Source organism: Lotus japonicus, chromosome 6 (assembly GCF_012489685.1).
Source record: "Lotus japonicus ecotype B-129 chromosome 6, LjGifu_v1.2".
Lineage (NCBI taxonomy): Eukaryota > Viridiplantae > Streptophyta > Magnoliopsida > Fabales > Fabaceae > Lotus > Lotus japonicus.
Window position 1 is genome coordinate 48,959,779 of NC_080046.1, and position 15,682 is coordinate 48,975,460.

Here is a 15,682-nt window from a genome sequence, read left to right on the forward strand (position 1 = left end):
TCATTAATAATTGTCATCTTACGTTTTGCGTCATAACCTTAAATAATAATCATTATGCAACAGAGGGAGTAGTTGTTATCATCTCTTTTATTTTCGTGCTTTCTTGGGAGTCTTGCTATTCAAAGATTCTAGAATCGCTATTCGCTAGCTGCATCTATCATGATTTTGGCGTTAGAACTTTCTAGGTCTGGGCTTCTATTATTTGTGGATTTGGATTTTTAAAAACGGGTTGAATGAATATCTTGATATTTTTCCTCAAAACTCATGTAATTATTTGATCCATTATAGGTTTGGGAATTTCCATATAATTGTTATATTTATTGGGCTCGAGTCCAATCGATAAGTGTGTTGGTTTATGGTGTAGGCTTAAGTAAGTGACCTAGGGTCTATGATGGATGGAAATTAGAGTTATTGTTTATATATATATATATATACATGTCTCTAACGTTTTTTAGGCTTGGTGCTCCATCGAAGAGTCAGTTTGTAAGAAATGAGAGATTAAGTGGAAGACTCTGTTTTGTCGCATACAATTGTGTGCGTGCTTCTGCGAATCAGAAAAACTTTTAAAGATATCTTCAAGATATACGCAAATTTATCATAATTTACATTGGTGTTTTAAAACCTATTATACATCTAATGAATTGTAATCCCTATATTTGGTGCTTACATTAAGTTTGGATTTGCAACCAATCAAGTATTGCATGATAAAGATCTCTTCTTAGAAGGTCCTTAACTCATGTCTCTCACATGTATCATACAAAGACTCGGTCTTACTAGGAGAAAGAAGTTATCTTGATCCTCAACTTTTTGACTTAGAAGGTTGGAAGTATTTAGCAAAAAATTGGCAAGTTCCAAAGTAATAATACTTCTTAAGGTTGACTTAGCAATTAGCACTTGACTTCATATTTTATACCATAGACGTTTGAATGTAAAAGCATGTTTAAGCTGTTAATAGTAATGCCTCCATTATAAATAACTCATCAAGAGTTTTAGTTTTTTCTACTTATAGCAAAGTCAAATCAATTGTCTTTCTCATTTGGAAATTCCAGCAGCAATCCACTTACTGTCACTAATTGGTAGCACTATAGTCCCCTCAGGAAGTGCTACATTTGGGTAAGATGTATACACCTTGAACTTGTTGCAGAGGAGGTAGCTACTTGTTTCAGGAGCCTTTGCCTTGTTGCTCATCATGCTTTTCTTAGTGGACTGTAGATAAAATGGGTTGTTTTCTTCATTGCTGACTTTGACACTAGAAGGTAATGTGTCATTAAAGTCCAGGTCCATAAGTTCATCTGTTAGAACACAATGACTTAAATAAATGTTCCATAGTGATTTAAAGAAGTATTCATAAGCAAGCTATGATCTTGGCTATAAAGTTGAGGAAACAAACCTTCATGGTTGAGGGTCTCCATATAATTGTGAATTGATGGCAATGCTTTATTTTCTCTGAGATAGGAAGAAAGGGAAGTATACTTGTGAAGTCCACCTGCGCATGGCACAAATGATGGTTTAATTATAGTAAAATACATATTAGGTCTTCATAGTGTTGAGGGAGGCCAATGTATGTACCGTAAAATATGGTCGGTCCCTTTTGAAAAAAAAAATTGGCAAACTAAAGAAGATTAATCTTCCACCCTTAAAATGCAATCACAAATAATGTCATTGTGTAGGGGTGGAGATTAATCTCCTTTAGATTAGGGGTGGAGATTAATCTTCTTTAGATTAGATGAGTTCCAAAGAAACAATATTTTTTATCTTTTTTTTTTCAAAAGAAACCAACTATGTTATAGGGTACATAATGACCTCCCCAAATTCATCAAGGCAGCTTCATGCGCCTAACAATTTCAAGTTTACCACTTCATGTATCATTTCAAAATAATCTTTTCAATTCATCAATGTAAAGTAATATCTAAAACACACAAGCAGGCAAAATAATGATCAACTTTTAACCTCATAGTGGCAATTTTATTGAGAACTCTTTAAGATAATTGTAAATGGAGGAAACAAAATGTTGATGCCCATATGATTATGCCATGCCTTAGAGGAAATGAAAAACCTCTAATTTCGATCAACTAGATAATAAAATGTTGTTGTCTTTTAACATCCATATATGAGTAGAAAGGTAAATACAAATATTCAAAGCTCTACTCAAAATATTGCAGCACCTAAGCACTTATGTACAGCTATGCATGGATAGGAAAGACTAGACACATACAATATTTTTGAGTCTTTCTGATACACAAAAATCAGGGTCAAACTTATAGTGATATGGTAAATTTTCCCTCAGTGTGGTTCTTTATGCTTGAAAGCAAATGAGAGATATAAATTTGAGTAAGGAAAATCAACTTACACTCATTTAAAGCAATGTAAGCAATCTTAGCAGCATCCTGCTCTGCCTCTTTCTTGGATTTACTCGCCTTTCCATGAAATTCCTCATCCTCTACTTCCACAGTTGAGTAGAAAGTTCTCATATGAGAAGAACTAGACTGAATAGTTTTATATATAGGTTTGCAGAAGCCTTCCCTCTGTGTTAGTTCTAGCAGTAAACTCTTAAATGGACCAGAGCCACCCTGCATAAGGAGGATACATACAAATCCAAATTAATAATTTTGTCCAACATTAAACATCTAGCTATCAATTTGATGATTTTAAATCATCCAAAAAATAAAAATAGGAGAATTACAAGTAGAATTACCTTCTTTAAGATGTCGAGTGACAATGACATCAAGGCCATTTTCGAAGTAGCCTGTTGAGCCCCTTTGATAGTTTTGGAAAGTGCAGGGCTTTCGAAGGATTTTCCATCAACTACAACTGTAGCCTTAAAGTGAGTGTCATGAGACAGCCCTACAGTTTTAACTGTAAAAATAGGTGGATCAAGATTCTTCCCTCTGGCATAGTTTTGCAGATGGCTTTTGCCCAAAGGAACCGTATCTATATGTTGATTGCCAATGTTAGCAATATGTTGAAAGGGAAAATGAAAATAGTCACTTAAAGCAATCAATTAGAAGTATCAGTTTTCTTCATTAGAAAATTAGCACCAAAAGATATCGAAAGTTAATGAGGAAACAGGAAAGGGAATGAGGAAACAGTTTTCTTCACCATCTATATTGATTGGAGACTGTGCTGGAGTGGAAATGCTCTGAGGTTTCTCTGCTTCAACTTCTTCTTCAGTATCATTTTCAGTTGATGGTGTTGAAGAACCTAGATAGTCACAATACAAAGCGCAAATTTGGAGTAAAAATGTATAAGTATAGGGCCATAACTTCTAGCCTATGAAATTGATGTAACATTACTAGTTCCTATAATCTTATTGCTTTCCTCATCCTTTTGTCAGTTCAAGGCAATAATAGTAAAGCACAAGAAACTTTCTCACAGAATTTATTTAAATAGTGTCATTAATTCCTAATCCATCATGAAATCTTTGAAGATTAAAAAGAAAATGTCCTGATATCCAAGAACAAAGAAGTTATCACCCATTTAAAAACATAAAACCCTTCAAACATGAAACAACACCAGAACATATATCATCCATTACTGATCAATCAACTTGAAATGTCACTTGGCTTTTCTCTCATACTCACTCAAAAAGTATACAACTCTGAGCTAAAAACTCCAATAGATAAAAAAAATAGCTACAAAAATTGCAATCAATCAGCTATGAGTGTATTTTATCTGTGCACCCAAAGACTCAAACACAAACAGAGAACCCATTTCAAGTTTTCAACTTTCAACAACTATCATCCCAAGCAAGAAAAAAAAAACTTAAAAGAAAGAAACTTTTCCCTGAAACAAACAAAACCCATAAAGAGAAAGAGATGGGGGTACCAGGTGGAGCAGGAACAAAGCTAAGGAAGGCAACCATTGCAGCTTGGTTGTGAGCTTCTTTGGAGGACCTGAAGGCGCCAGGGGAAGTGAAGGTAGTGCCATTGACTATGACAGAGGCCTTAAACCTTGGTATATGATCCGGACCATCTCTCTTGGCAGAGTATTTGGGCAAACTCCACCGTCTCTGGTGGCATACCTGCTGTAGCTTTGTCTTGTACATTTTCTTTTTCAGTTTTAGTCCTTCACACACACAGCAAAACAAAACACAAACAATGAAGCTCCATTAAAAGCATTGGTAAATAAAAACAGAACAGTTTTGTCAAGTGTCAACAACTTGTGCATATAGAGTTACTTGGTTAAGAAGATAAGATCTTTTTTCACCTGTTCTTGACCCAAAATGTAAATGGTGACAAAGAAGTGAATAGAGTAATGGCAAGAGCAATATCTCTATATAAAAGGTGATTATAGAGACCAATGAGGAGGAGGCTCACGCTGTTGTTGTGTTTGGATTTTCTGCAGATTCAGAAATACTTTCTGCGTGAAGCAGAATGTGTTATTGTTGCCAGTTACTATTTGGTTCTTAACTTACAAATGCTGTCTTACGTTTGTGTCTGACCAGACTTTGGTCTTGTGAAACACTCTCATAGTCTCATTCATATTTATTGGTTATTGAATTTCATAGTTAGACAAATTTTTCGTATGAATTCTACGTGAATTTCAATCAATCAATGAAAGAATATTTAGAAGAGATTCTTAGAAAAAAATGTTGTTAGCATTATTCTTATTGGGAGTCCACAATCCACACCCAAAGTGAAAAAGTGAAAACTCATTTCTGAGCATGACTTGATTTGGGAAATTGTTTTTCTAACCTTTTGTAATTAAAAAAGATGTCTTTTTATTATGAATAATACTATACATATCTATAAACTCATTTGAGTTCTTTTTTTAGGAAAAAACTATTTCAATAAAATTACAAATAAACACTTATGTAATACTTGTTTACTAAAATGCACACTTCATACAATTTTTATGAAAAATGCATAAGAGCATTTCCTCTAATCACTTTATTTTATTATAGTAAATTTTACATTACAATTCTCTCAAAGAAACGCTCTCATGTTCCCTCATATTAATATTTTGTCCCTAACTCTCTTCCTTTGTTTCGGGTTTGAGAGAATGAAATAAAATTTTCTTACATCTAGTAGATTATGATAAATTTATTCATAGATAGTATTTTTTTTAGTGCTTATTTGTGTAAACCAGAATATTGACAGACACACAACACCTGCAATTTGTGCCCATTAAAAACCGTCACAAATTGTAGAGTTTTGTGGCACATGAACCATTTTTTTTTATCACAATAAAAGTGAAGTACTTGCTTGCTTTGTTTGTATTAGAAGAAAAAGAGAGAAGCGGACAAAAAAAGTGAGAAATAAAGTAGATTGTTTAAGTTGTCTAATAGTGATATGATAGAAAGAGAAGACAAAGAATGATATTGATAATAAGTAGTAGAAAAAGAGAATTTTTTTATTAAAAGTCACTTTTACCCACGGCCAACATCTATTTTGTGTGTGTGATTTAGGGATTAGATGCATATATAGTGTTTTTGTACGTTTTGTATAAATTATGACACGCTATTATATAAAAATCACATCAAACTTAAAAAAGAGAAGAACACTATATTTTGATTTTTAAGGGATAAAAACATTTTTTTTTAAATACTTCACTGACTAGAAGCTACTCACATCACACCACAAATCCAGTAAAAGAGGACAGCTTTTTTAATTGTAGCCAGCAAGTGTGTCTATCTTGCTGGCAATAAATATTTTTTTGGGGATACTTGAGCATCAGAATAGCATTACTCCAAAGATGAAAAGAAAAGAAAGCATCATCCCCTTCTCCAACAAAACTTAAACCCTAATAAACTAATAATAGAACAGCTTATTCAACATTCATATGCAGATTCATATATTGGAAAACGTACCTAATTACCTATACCTACAATAAAAAGAGCACAACTGCACAAAAGGTAATGTGCTAGAAGAAAGGACAAAATCTTGTCACAAGACATTATTGGAGACATAAAGCGTTTAGTTATCCAACTCTAGCTCATCCTATCACATATTCACATACATATGACTTTGTTGGCCCATTAACAACTCACTTGGCACTAGCAAGCTGGTTGCGAATAAGTTTGGCAGCGGCAACCATGTTGGTGAGAGCAGCCTTAACCTCGGTGTATTTGCGCGTCTTGAGGCCGCAATCCGGGTTTACCCAAAGAATGTTGCTTTCAAGAACTGCAAGCATCTTGTTGATTCTGTCAGCAATTTCTTCTGTGGGCGGGATTCTAGGTGAGTGAATATCGTAAACCCCAGGACCAATGCCAGCACCATACTTAACTCCCTCGCGGAAGACTGACAGTAGCTTCTCATCTGATCTCGAGTTCTCAATAGTGATCACATCAGCATCCATATCTATGATTGAGTGAATAATGTCATTGAAATTTGAGTAGCACATGTGAGTGTGAATCTGTCAAACAGCACCGTATAGTTATATTGAGAATGAAGCCAATAAATAAGAAAGACAAATTATTAGTGAGGATTAGAGCCCGTTTGGGTGTGGATCAAAGAGAACTTATTGGAGCTTATCTAATGCATTATTTAATAGAAAATCTCCAACAAGTGCTCTTTGGCCTGTATGCAAACCGGCTCCTGGAGTCAGAGAAGTGAAAGTGAACCTGGGTAGTGTCATTCACACCACAGTTGGTAATCCTAAATGAGTGAACTGCCCAGTTTAGATAGAAAGCCTCCTCTGACTTCCTTAGAGGCAAACCTTCTCTCAGAGCAGCCTCATCAATCTGGATGACAGAGATACCAGCTTTCTCAAGATCCTCAACCTCATCCTTGATAGCCAAAGCAATCTGGTAGCAGGTTTCAAATCTAAAATAACAAATAAACAATGTTAAACGAAACTGATATCCAGCAAAACATTTAAACCAGCAAGGTAGCCGTTAAAGTTCTTTTGCATACCGAGGCTGGTCATCTCTCACAAAGGACCAGTTCAGAATAGTAACAGGCCCAGTAAGCATTCCCTTCATAGGTCGTTTGGTCAGACTTTGAGCTGTTGAAGACCAGAAGACGGTCATCGGCTTAGGACGGCTCACATCACCATAGATGATAGGTGGTTTGACACAGCGGGATCCATATGATTGCACCCACCCATTGGCAGTGAAAGCAAAGCCAGATAATTGTTCTCCAAAGTACTCAACCATGTCATTTCTCTGAATTGGAAAAAAAAATTCCAACTAATAAGTATTTGAAATTATGAACCAAATTTTCACTCAAGAAAGATGCCTTTGTTGAGCTACTTAATAATTAATAATAACCAATATCAGCTCCGCACCTCAGGCTCTCCATGCACCAAGACATCAATGTCAAATTCTTCCTGGAGCTTCACAACATTGTTAATTTCCTCCTTGATGAAACGGATATAATCTTCCTCAGAGATCCTATTGGTATAGTAGAAATATAGCAATTTAAGTACTAAAATGTAAAAATCATCGATTGTAAGTGAAGATGAAGACTTGATGCTCACTTGTTGGCCTTGAATTCACGGCGAACCCTTCTAAGATCTGCAGTCTGAGGGAAAGATCCAATTGTAGTGGTAGGAAGAATGGGAAGATTAAGTTTCTTCTGTTGAGCATCCAACCTGGCACTGACCTCAGTGGCCCTACGGTGATCAGAGCCCTTCAGAGCAGCAGCCTAAGAAAAGAAACTAAACTTTAAGAACTATACTAGCGTAAAATTTATCAAATACAGTGATAACCAAATTGAAATTCTGATGAGCACCAACAGCCTTTTGGACAGCCTCATTTGTCACCCTTGGGGAGGACTTCCTTGAGGCCAAGGCGGCAGCATTCGCAGCTAAGAAAACCTACAAAAAGAGAGGCAATAAGAGGCAGAAAAATATCAAGATTCATAAAGCCTTCATGGGTAAGATGTACCTCATCCTTTTGTCCAGAAAATGCCTTGGCCAAGGCATTTACTTCAACTACTTTTTGTGCTGCAAATGCAAGCCAAGACTTAATCTCTTGGTCCAACTTAGTCTCATTCACCAGATCAACTGCAGTGTGGAGTAGAGAACAGGATGTGGAAACCACAACTTTGTCTGCAAAAGAAAATGATAAATCACATTAATGTGCAGATTATATATCAACAAACACAAAAAGTACTCAATATAAGTACCCTTCCCAACAATGTCCCCAAGCGCTTGCAAGGTGTTCAAAGAAGATGCAAGATTATTGGCCCAAATATTTCTTCCATCAACAACACCAGCAAAAAGAAATTTTCCAGATGGAAATCCTTGCTTGATCAAATCAAGGGTCTGTGCTCCACGAACAAGGTCAAACCCATATGCAGTAACACTCTTCAAAGAGGTGAGTGTTTTGTATGCTTCGGCAGTTACATCAGCAAAGTATGTCTCAATAAGAACATTCAAACCAGATAAAGGTGATTCTAGCTCAGTATAAGCATAAGTAAATGCTTGTAACTGGTGAGCATTAAGATCCTTGACAAGGGTAGGTTCATCAAACTGGATCCAAGTAGCACCAGCTGCCTTTAGTTCAGCCACAACTTCCCTGCAATATATTACAAGGTATAATTAAAGGAAATTTAATATATGATTCAAAAACACATCTGTACATGAAGGCCATACTTGTAGACAGGAAGGATCTTGTCGATTAGGGAAAGAAGGGAAAATGACTTCTCAGCGCCCTTAGCTGGTTTTGACAGCAACAAGTAGGATACCGGTCCCACAAGCACAGGAACGGTATTAACTCCCAACTGCATTTAAGAAAGAAGCACTTTGTAAGCATCAGCAAGTGAAACAATTCAAAATAATATTTTTCTCTTGTAATAAGCATTCTTCCCAGGCGAGTCTTCTGTAGTTAGTCAGGTAGTGAAGATTCTTCGAAGACCATAGTCTCAGTAGTTCATCATTAAAATTTTCAAATCAAATTTAAGATAATCATGCTAAAGCTATCTTTAAACTTACAGCTTTGGCTTCCTTGTATTCATCCACTGCCTTGTGTGATGCATAGGAGAACTTAACATCTGGACCCAATTCAGGAACAATGAAATGGCTGTAGCAAAGAGATAATAATTTAGTTAGAACATGACAATTCACAAATATCAAACCAAACAGACAAATTCAAGTAGTATTCATATGTTTAAATTTAATTACAGTGATGAACGTATATCAGATTATCAACTACATACACTCCTGCAGTTAATTCAGTCATGAATCAAAATCTTCATTCATACTCTAACCTACACCTTTCCTCAACTTTATTTGATTAAATTATATGTATAGCTAAAAATAGTAAGAAATACTTCAGGGGGGAGGGGGGATTTACTTACTAGTTGGTGTCAAACCACTTGGTCATTTCCATAGCTGGTACAGATGCATTTCCTCTTGCCATGGAGAAGTATATATCAAAGCCAATCTCCCCACCGTTCCAACTATATCTAGGAGGAACTGCCCCAAGCATGGCTGTTGTGTCCAATACTTGATCATAGTATGAGAAGGTGTTGCTAGGAATATACTGGATTCCAGCCTCAGCCATCTGCTTCCAAATGGCTGACCTAAGGTCTGCAGCAACCTTCTTCAGGTCCTCAGCACTACTCTTGCCATCCCAAAAGGATTCCAAGGCAAACTTAAGCTCTCTCTTGGGTCCCATGCGGGGATAACCAACAATGTGGGAAGCCATCGCTCTGTAATTGCAAACACACAACTTTTAATACTTTAAGACCAACTCAATATTAAGTTATAAAATGTTAATTATAGATACAATTAAACACTTTTCAAATGATGGCATAAATAATGAAAGTACAGTGTTGATATTTCACAGAAACCTATTGGCTCAATACAGCCAAATAAATCCACTAAGTACAATATTAATTAAGAAATTGGTGCAGAACAAATCATAAACACAATTAGGCATACCCACACAGTGTTAAGGAAAGATGGATGAAAAGACCATTGAAATTGAAATCAAAACCTCACCCCAAATATCAGAAAGGTCATTTATGCATATAAATTGAACCCATCTCCAGATCACCGATAGATATCCAACTGCTGGTATCAAATACGGATACATAACAAATTAATTATTTAAAATCTACTCCTATGATTTTCTAAATAGCAATAGAAATGTCTCACTAACATAAATTACAAATTATAACTTCAAAAGGATAGTCATATAGTTAAGAAAAATCCTCAACTTCAACACACCACAAATTACAACTTTTACTATATTAACTTGCACATGTGAACATCAAATTCAACCTGTAAAGAGCATCAAAATCAAATTTTGAAGTTCACCCAAATGAAAAATCATAAAGGGCAAGCTCAGAACACGAAAACCCATTTCCGGGCATAGATTAAATCTCAGAAAAATCCATTTTTTTCTGGTGGAAACATAAATGGCAGAGCAAAAAAAATTGACAAAAAAAAAAGATAAAAATGAAGAGATAGGAAGATGAAGAGAACAAACCGAGTAGAAGAAGCACGCAGAGAGAAGCGAAGAAAGGAGGAGCGTGAGTTATGCGAGAAAGAGAGAGTGGAGAGTGAGAATGTGAACGGCGTGAGACACTGAAACGAGACTCTGCTCATTTATATTCGCACCTCTCTCTCTCTGTATTCAGTGTTCCTCTCTCTTCTTATATATATCTGACTTGTGAAATTTGTCTTTTCGTTTTATATTATCAATTGTTTTTTCTTTTCTTTTTCATTACTATGAATTTCTTCCATTTTCAGAAATTTGCACTTTTATAAAAAATTTGGGCTATTAAATATTCTTTCTTTTTGTCAATATCATTTCCATGAATGTATAGAATAGGTTAAGTGGTAGGAGGTGAGAGACATATGAATTGGGTAAGGGGGAGGTCCAGGGATCGTTCTTGATTGTTGCAATTTATCTTTCCGATATACCAAAAAAAAATATAACTTCCATATTTCCAATGGTTGATTGAAAATGTACATATTTGATTCTCCTTAAGTAATGTAATAGGTTTGAGTTTTGTATATGGAAAAAAAACTTAGTTGGAAGAGCTAATCCCACTAGAATTTGGATATTCTTGGCTCGAATATAATTTTTATCTATCATCTTTCTACTTCTCGTTTGGTATGAGTGCGAATGAAATCATTCTCTAAGTTTAAGGTTATGTTTAGATTGATGGTAAAGAGTGGAATGAGGTGGCCAGGATGAGGTGGAGATGTTTTATGTTTCATTTGAACAATTTTTTAATCCCTAGATGAAGACACTCATAACTATTAAAAATAAAAAATTACTTTTCAATCCTAAGGTAGTGTATTAAAAGTATGAGTAATATAGGAATATAAAAAATCAAAATTCATTCTGCTTTATCAATTACTTAAATAATGAAGTGATAAATTTATTTCAATACATCATAAAATATTCAAACAACCAAATGATATCCCATTTTATTTCGTCTTATTTCATTGTGTTCCATTATATTCGATTTTGTTTTATTCTATTATGTTAAATCAATTCAAACAAAGCTAAAGATTTTAATAAAGTTTAAGCCATTGAGTTCGCATGTTTTGCTTTCAATACAAACTACATTTTTTTGTTACAAGGAGGGGAACAAAAACCCCAAGCATTAAGGCTGATGAGGGCCACTAGAAGGGCGAATCCTAGGACATTTGTCCTTCAACATAAGAGAGTGACATTCACCAAAAGGGGAATCAAACTAGTGTTCACCATACTGGAGATCAAGGCCAACATTTGCTAAGTAGTCTGCCAGGGAGTTGGATTCTCACGACGTGTGCTGAAAATAAGAGCCCCATGAGCGGTTTGAAGATGAAGGATACTCAAAGCAACCTGCTCATCCGGGTGAGAACTTGTGTCGCGCGAGTTCAACAAGCGAACTACCTCCATTGAATCAGTTTCGACAATCACACGAGACAGGTCCAAACTCACAACCAGCTCAACCGTTGTTGCCACCGCCAGCAATTCAGTGAGGAAAACATTCATCGAAGATATGTCGCCAAGATTACGGCTAAAGCCCTTCACCCACAAACCATCAGCATTGCAAATAACGCCCCCACAATGGGAACCAAGCTTGCTGCTAACTGCACCATCAACATTCACTTTAACTCAGCCCGAATCCGGCTTAGTCCATCCAGTACTCATGCTCCTCGTTAGGATACAATCGAAAACTCCACGTTGCTGCCCTTGGACATCAATCAACGTGAAGCTCATAGCAGATACCAATGCCAACTGCTCCATGCCAAGCGATTTCATTAGGGACCAAATGCGGGCAGAACTGCGAGGCGAGTTCGACTAAAAACCTAGCCATTCCTCATATGCCAAATCGCGGATAGAGATAGGCAAAGAAGCGTGGCCAATCAACACCAAAAAAAGGCGTTGTTCATGAAAACTGTGTTCAACCACCCAAGATTCCCAATCTGCACCAAAAAAGGCGTTGTTCATACCCCCCATCAAAGTTGTGTTCTAGGACGAAAGCACCACACTACAATCACGAAAGGGTTGGAGGTATTCTTCGGTATATGTAAAACACAAAGGGCAGAGATCACAAGCACCCATATGCAGAAACTACATTCAATCCGTTGAAATTTAAGAATGTCCATTAAAAAAAATACAAAATGTGAAATGAAACTTGGCCTTTCCTTAGAGTTTCAATTAGGTTCAACTTAAAACCAACAAAACATTCACAACATAACTAACCAAGGGCTGGGAAATTTGTTATAGCATGTCCTCTTATAGGTAAGAGTCACATTATGCATGCTCACATAAATTTCCTACATTTCCTCATGTAGCAACAATCATAAAGATAGTCCAATTCTTGTCGATATCATGTCAATTCTCTCCAAGTTTTATATTGTTGGAAAAGATGGATGAAGAACGCGAAATTGAACAACATTAGAAACAAAATTTAAGTCGTGAATTAGATTCATCGTCCTCAATAATTTCATTCATGTATTATTTCGAAAACCTTGTCCCTTTCCCTCATAAACTGGAATATTAAAATTGACGAGAAAAATATTTGTATGCCCAGGATCTTGCTACCATTAACTGATTCTCATTTCTCAATAACAGAGAAACAAACAATTTTATGTTTTAATACTCCCTCAAGATGGAAGATAAATGTTGATAATTCCCATTTGGATATTAGGGAATTTTTTTTGGTGCAAATGGAAATAACCTTTTGAATAGAAAGTAACAGGGTCACGCCTTGCCACTAGAATTATCATCATCTATAAGTAAAAATGAGTATCTTGGATATAAGGGATTTAAAAACAGAGATAGAAATACTTTTTTTTGAAAAGAACCTGCCATTAATCAAATAGGAGGCATTGAAGTCAAAATGTCCGCGGTTACAAAAACATCGACTTCAGGTGGTACCTCCTCTATCCACACCAAACCGGCGTACGAGGAGGCATTCCTGGCCAAAAAGTCAGCGACAACATTACCTGAACGGCGAATAAAAACAACATACACAAAATCTAAAGAACGACTCAACTGAAAGCAATCACTAAGAATTGTGGCTAAGTAGTTCCTCCCGTCTAGAGGCTTCTTCCACATATGAAAAAGAGTGAGACATTCCGTCTCAAAGAAAACCAGTCTAAAACCAAGGGTAATAGCCAAACCAATCGCCCACCGGAAAGCTAAGGCCTCCGCCTCCACTACCGTAGAGGGCCTCTCCACAACCTCCGCCGCAGCAGCAAGGATTAAGCCGTCATGGTTCCTGGCCACCATTCCTATACCAGAAACCGAGTCAGACTTCCAAGACCCATCAAAGTTAACCTTGAAGACTCCCCGCGGTGGTCTCCTCCAAATGGCGTCGTGCACCGGACCATTAGCACTGGGATCCACCGTCGAAACATCCACCTGTGACATCGAAGTTGCCCGCTGAATTGCGGCCTCACAACGAAACGGAACCTCCTGGAAAATGAGCTTGTTATGCGCTTCCCATAAAGCACAAGAAGCCATTTGGCAGCTCGCCACGACATCACTATCAGCTTCCACCAAAAACTGCAATAGAAAATCTGCAACAATGGAAAAATTATCCAAACGCAAGGCAAGCGGGTGAGCAAACCAAAAATATTTAGAAATTGGACATTGTAACCAAAGATGACTTACAGTTTAAAACTCGTTACCACACAAAGGGCAAGATGGGTCACTGTTCACTCCTTTCCGCCATAGAGACTAACGGCAACACACACACCAAGCAAGATCTTTGCACCTCGGAAGGGCTTTAGTTTTCCAAAAACTTTGCCAAAGCTTTGCGGGCAATGGGGACGTCGCTATGGAAGACGACGTGGTAGCCTGCGCCTCATACTTATAGAGTGATAGATATAAATTTTAGATGCATGCATATATGATGACAAACAGTTTTATGACTTTGTACTTTTATTACCGGTTATAGGCAGTTTAATTTTACTAAATCCAATTAAAAATAAACTTTTGGTTTGATAGAATAGCTAAGTAGTCTCTTGGAGATGAGGTTTGGGTGGGGAATTTTCCTCTGTTTTAACGGTTGTAGTCTGATGTTTTGACATTTCAGTTTCAATGAAGATTTCTATTTTGACGTAAAAAAAGAATATTCTCTTCCTCAATTCTCAAGGGTCAAAGACCATTTGCATTAGTCATTCAGAATCGTTAAAAGACAGGTGGTGATGATCATTTCACTTGGTGGGGTTGGTGAGGCAGGGCTGTGTTTTAGTGTGCTTAAGCAGGAAGCTAAACAATCAAGATCAAGACACAATGATGTTACCATAAAAGTGGGTCTCACGGGCTGAGATTTCTTTACGTTAGGTGACCATTTTAAGTGATTATTGGATCCCTGAAAACTTAGAAAGAGAAGCTTGAGGTGGATTGCAAGAGTGTGTTTGGTTAAAACTTAAAAGGAGGGGAAGAGAAGAATTCTAATGGAGGGGAGGAGGGGGATATTTTAATTCTTATTATGTTTGTTTAAGAGAAAGGAAAGGAAAAAAAGTTTTCAATGTGTTAATACTAAAATTTTCAAATATTACCAGAAGAACACAATGTGGATTTCAGAGATCTTTTGGCAGCCTTAAGTCCTTAACAGATGAAGACAGCCGACAATTTATGCCTATTCTGGAAGAAATCTGTGATTTATTGAAGCGGCAGTGGGTGGTCTCTTTGGTGAATTTCAGTAGGGAATGCAACGAGTCAGTGAATTGGTTAGCAAAGAGAGGAGCTTCTTCTCCATCCATAGCAATATGTGTGCTTGAGGAGCCTCCTAGGGACTTAGAGATCCTCCAGTTGAGGGATCGATTTTCTGTTCGTTAGTCTTTTGTTTTACACTAGTTTTCCGATGTAGTAAAAAAAGAAGGAAATAGAACGATGAATACGTTCGATTTTCAGGGATAATGGACAGTGGTTGAATGCTCCAGGTGGTGATAACAATGTTCATGCTAGTTAGTGACAGAGCCAACATTTTAAATTTATGGGGTTCATGACCATTTATAATTGTTCTAACATGCAAAATTTATTTATTTGCTATAAATTTTAGTAACTTAATATATTAAATATGAATTTTTTTTTACATATCATTCTCATTTAATTATATCACCAATCACATCTTTTACTTTTTTTTTTCGACCTCTCTTTTCAACACCTCATCTTCACTCAAAGGGAGGGTTAATGAAACTTTGCTTCAACGAGGATCAAAATCAAACACCACACAATCTGCCACTCAAAGTTAATAGTTATGATACTTTCACACAACACTTTATCTTTCATCTCATTTTCATTCACTTTTCCTTCATATCTATTTCTTCATCTCCG

At 36.5% G+C, this 15,682-nt stretch overlaps 3 protein-coding genes across 3 annotated transcripts; all 3 read right to left on the reverse strand.

The window, feature by feature from the left end:
* Positions 1 to 1,004: 1,004 nt before the first annotated feature.
* Positions 1,005 to 4,120, reverse strand: LOC130725474 (double-stranded RNA-binding protein 1-like). Its single transcript, XM_057576698.1, has 6 exons — positions 3,778 to 4,120; positions 3,088 to 3,201; positions 2,696 to 2,931; positions 2,351 to 2,570; positions 1,391 to 1,486; positions 1,005 to 1,292 (listed from the first exon to the last, which is right to left on the reverse strand). The coding sequence occupies exons 1-6, from the start codon at positions 4,043 to 4,045 to the stop codon at positions 1,033 to 1,035; spliced, it is 1,194 nt and encodes a 397-aa protein (XP_057432681.1). The 5' UTR covers positions 4,046 to 4,120; the 3' UTR covers positions 1,005 to 1,032.
* A 1,575-nt stretch (positions 4,121 to 5,695) lies between these two features.
* Positions 5,696 to 10,556, reverse strand: LOC130723002 (5-methyltetrahydropteroyltriglutamate--homocysteine methyltransferase 1-like). The gene is made up of 12 exons (XM_057573910.1): positions 10,379 to 10,556; positions 9,243 to 9,596; positions 8,878 to 8,965; positions 8,539 to 8,666; positions 8,070 to 8,461; positions 7,829 to 7,992; positions 7,678 to 7,758; positions 7,420 to 7,586; positions 7,228 to 7,333; positions 6,855 to 7,105; positions 6,563 to 6,764; positions 5,696 to 6,354 (listed from the first exon to the last, which is right to left on the reverse strand). The coding sequence occupies exons 1-12, from the start codon at positions 10,495 to 10,497 to the stop codon at positions 5,986 to 5,988; spliced, it is 2,421 nt and encodes an 806-aa protein (XP_057429893.1). The 5' UTR covers positions 10,498 to 10,556; the 3' UTR covers positions 5,696 to 5,985.
* Positions 10,557 to 13,206: 2,650 nt separating this feature from the next.
* Positions 13,207 to 14,197, reverse strand: LOC130726575 (uncharacterized). The gene is made up of 2 exons (XM_057577872.1): positions 14,012 to 14,197; positions 13,207 to 13,917 (listed from the first exon to the last, which is right to left on the reverse strand). The coding sequence occupies exon 2, from the start codon at positions 13,859 to 13,861 to the stop codon at positions 13,211 to 13,213; it is 651 nt and encodes a 216-aa protein (XP_057433855.1). The 5' UTR covers positions 13,862 to 13,917; positions 14,012 to 14,197; the 3' UTR covers positions 13,207 to 13,210.
* Between the last annotated feature and the right edge of the window lie 1,485 nt (positions 14,198 to 15,682).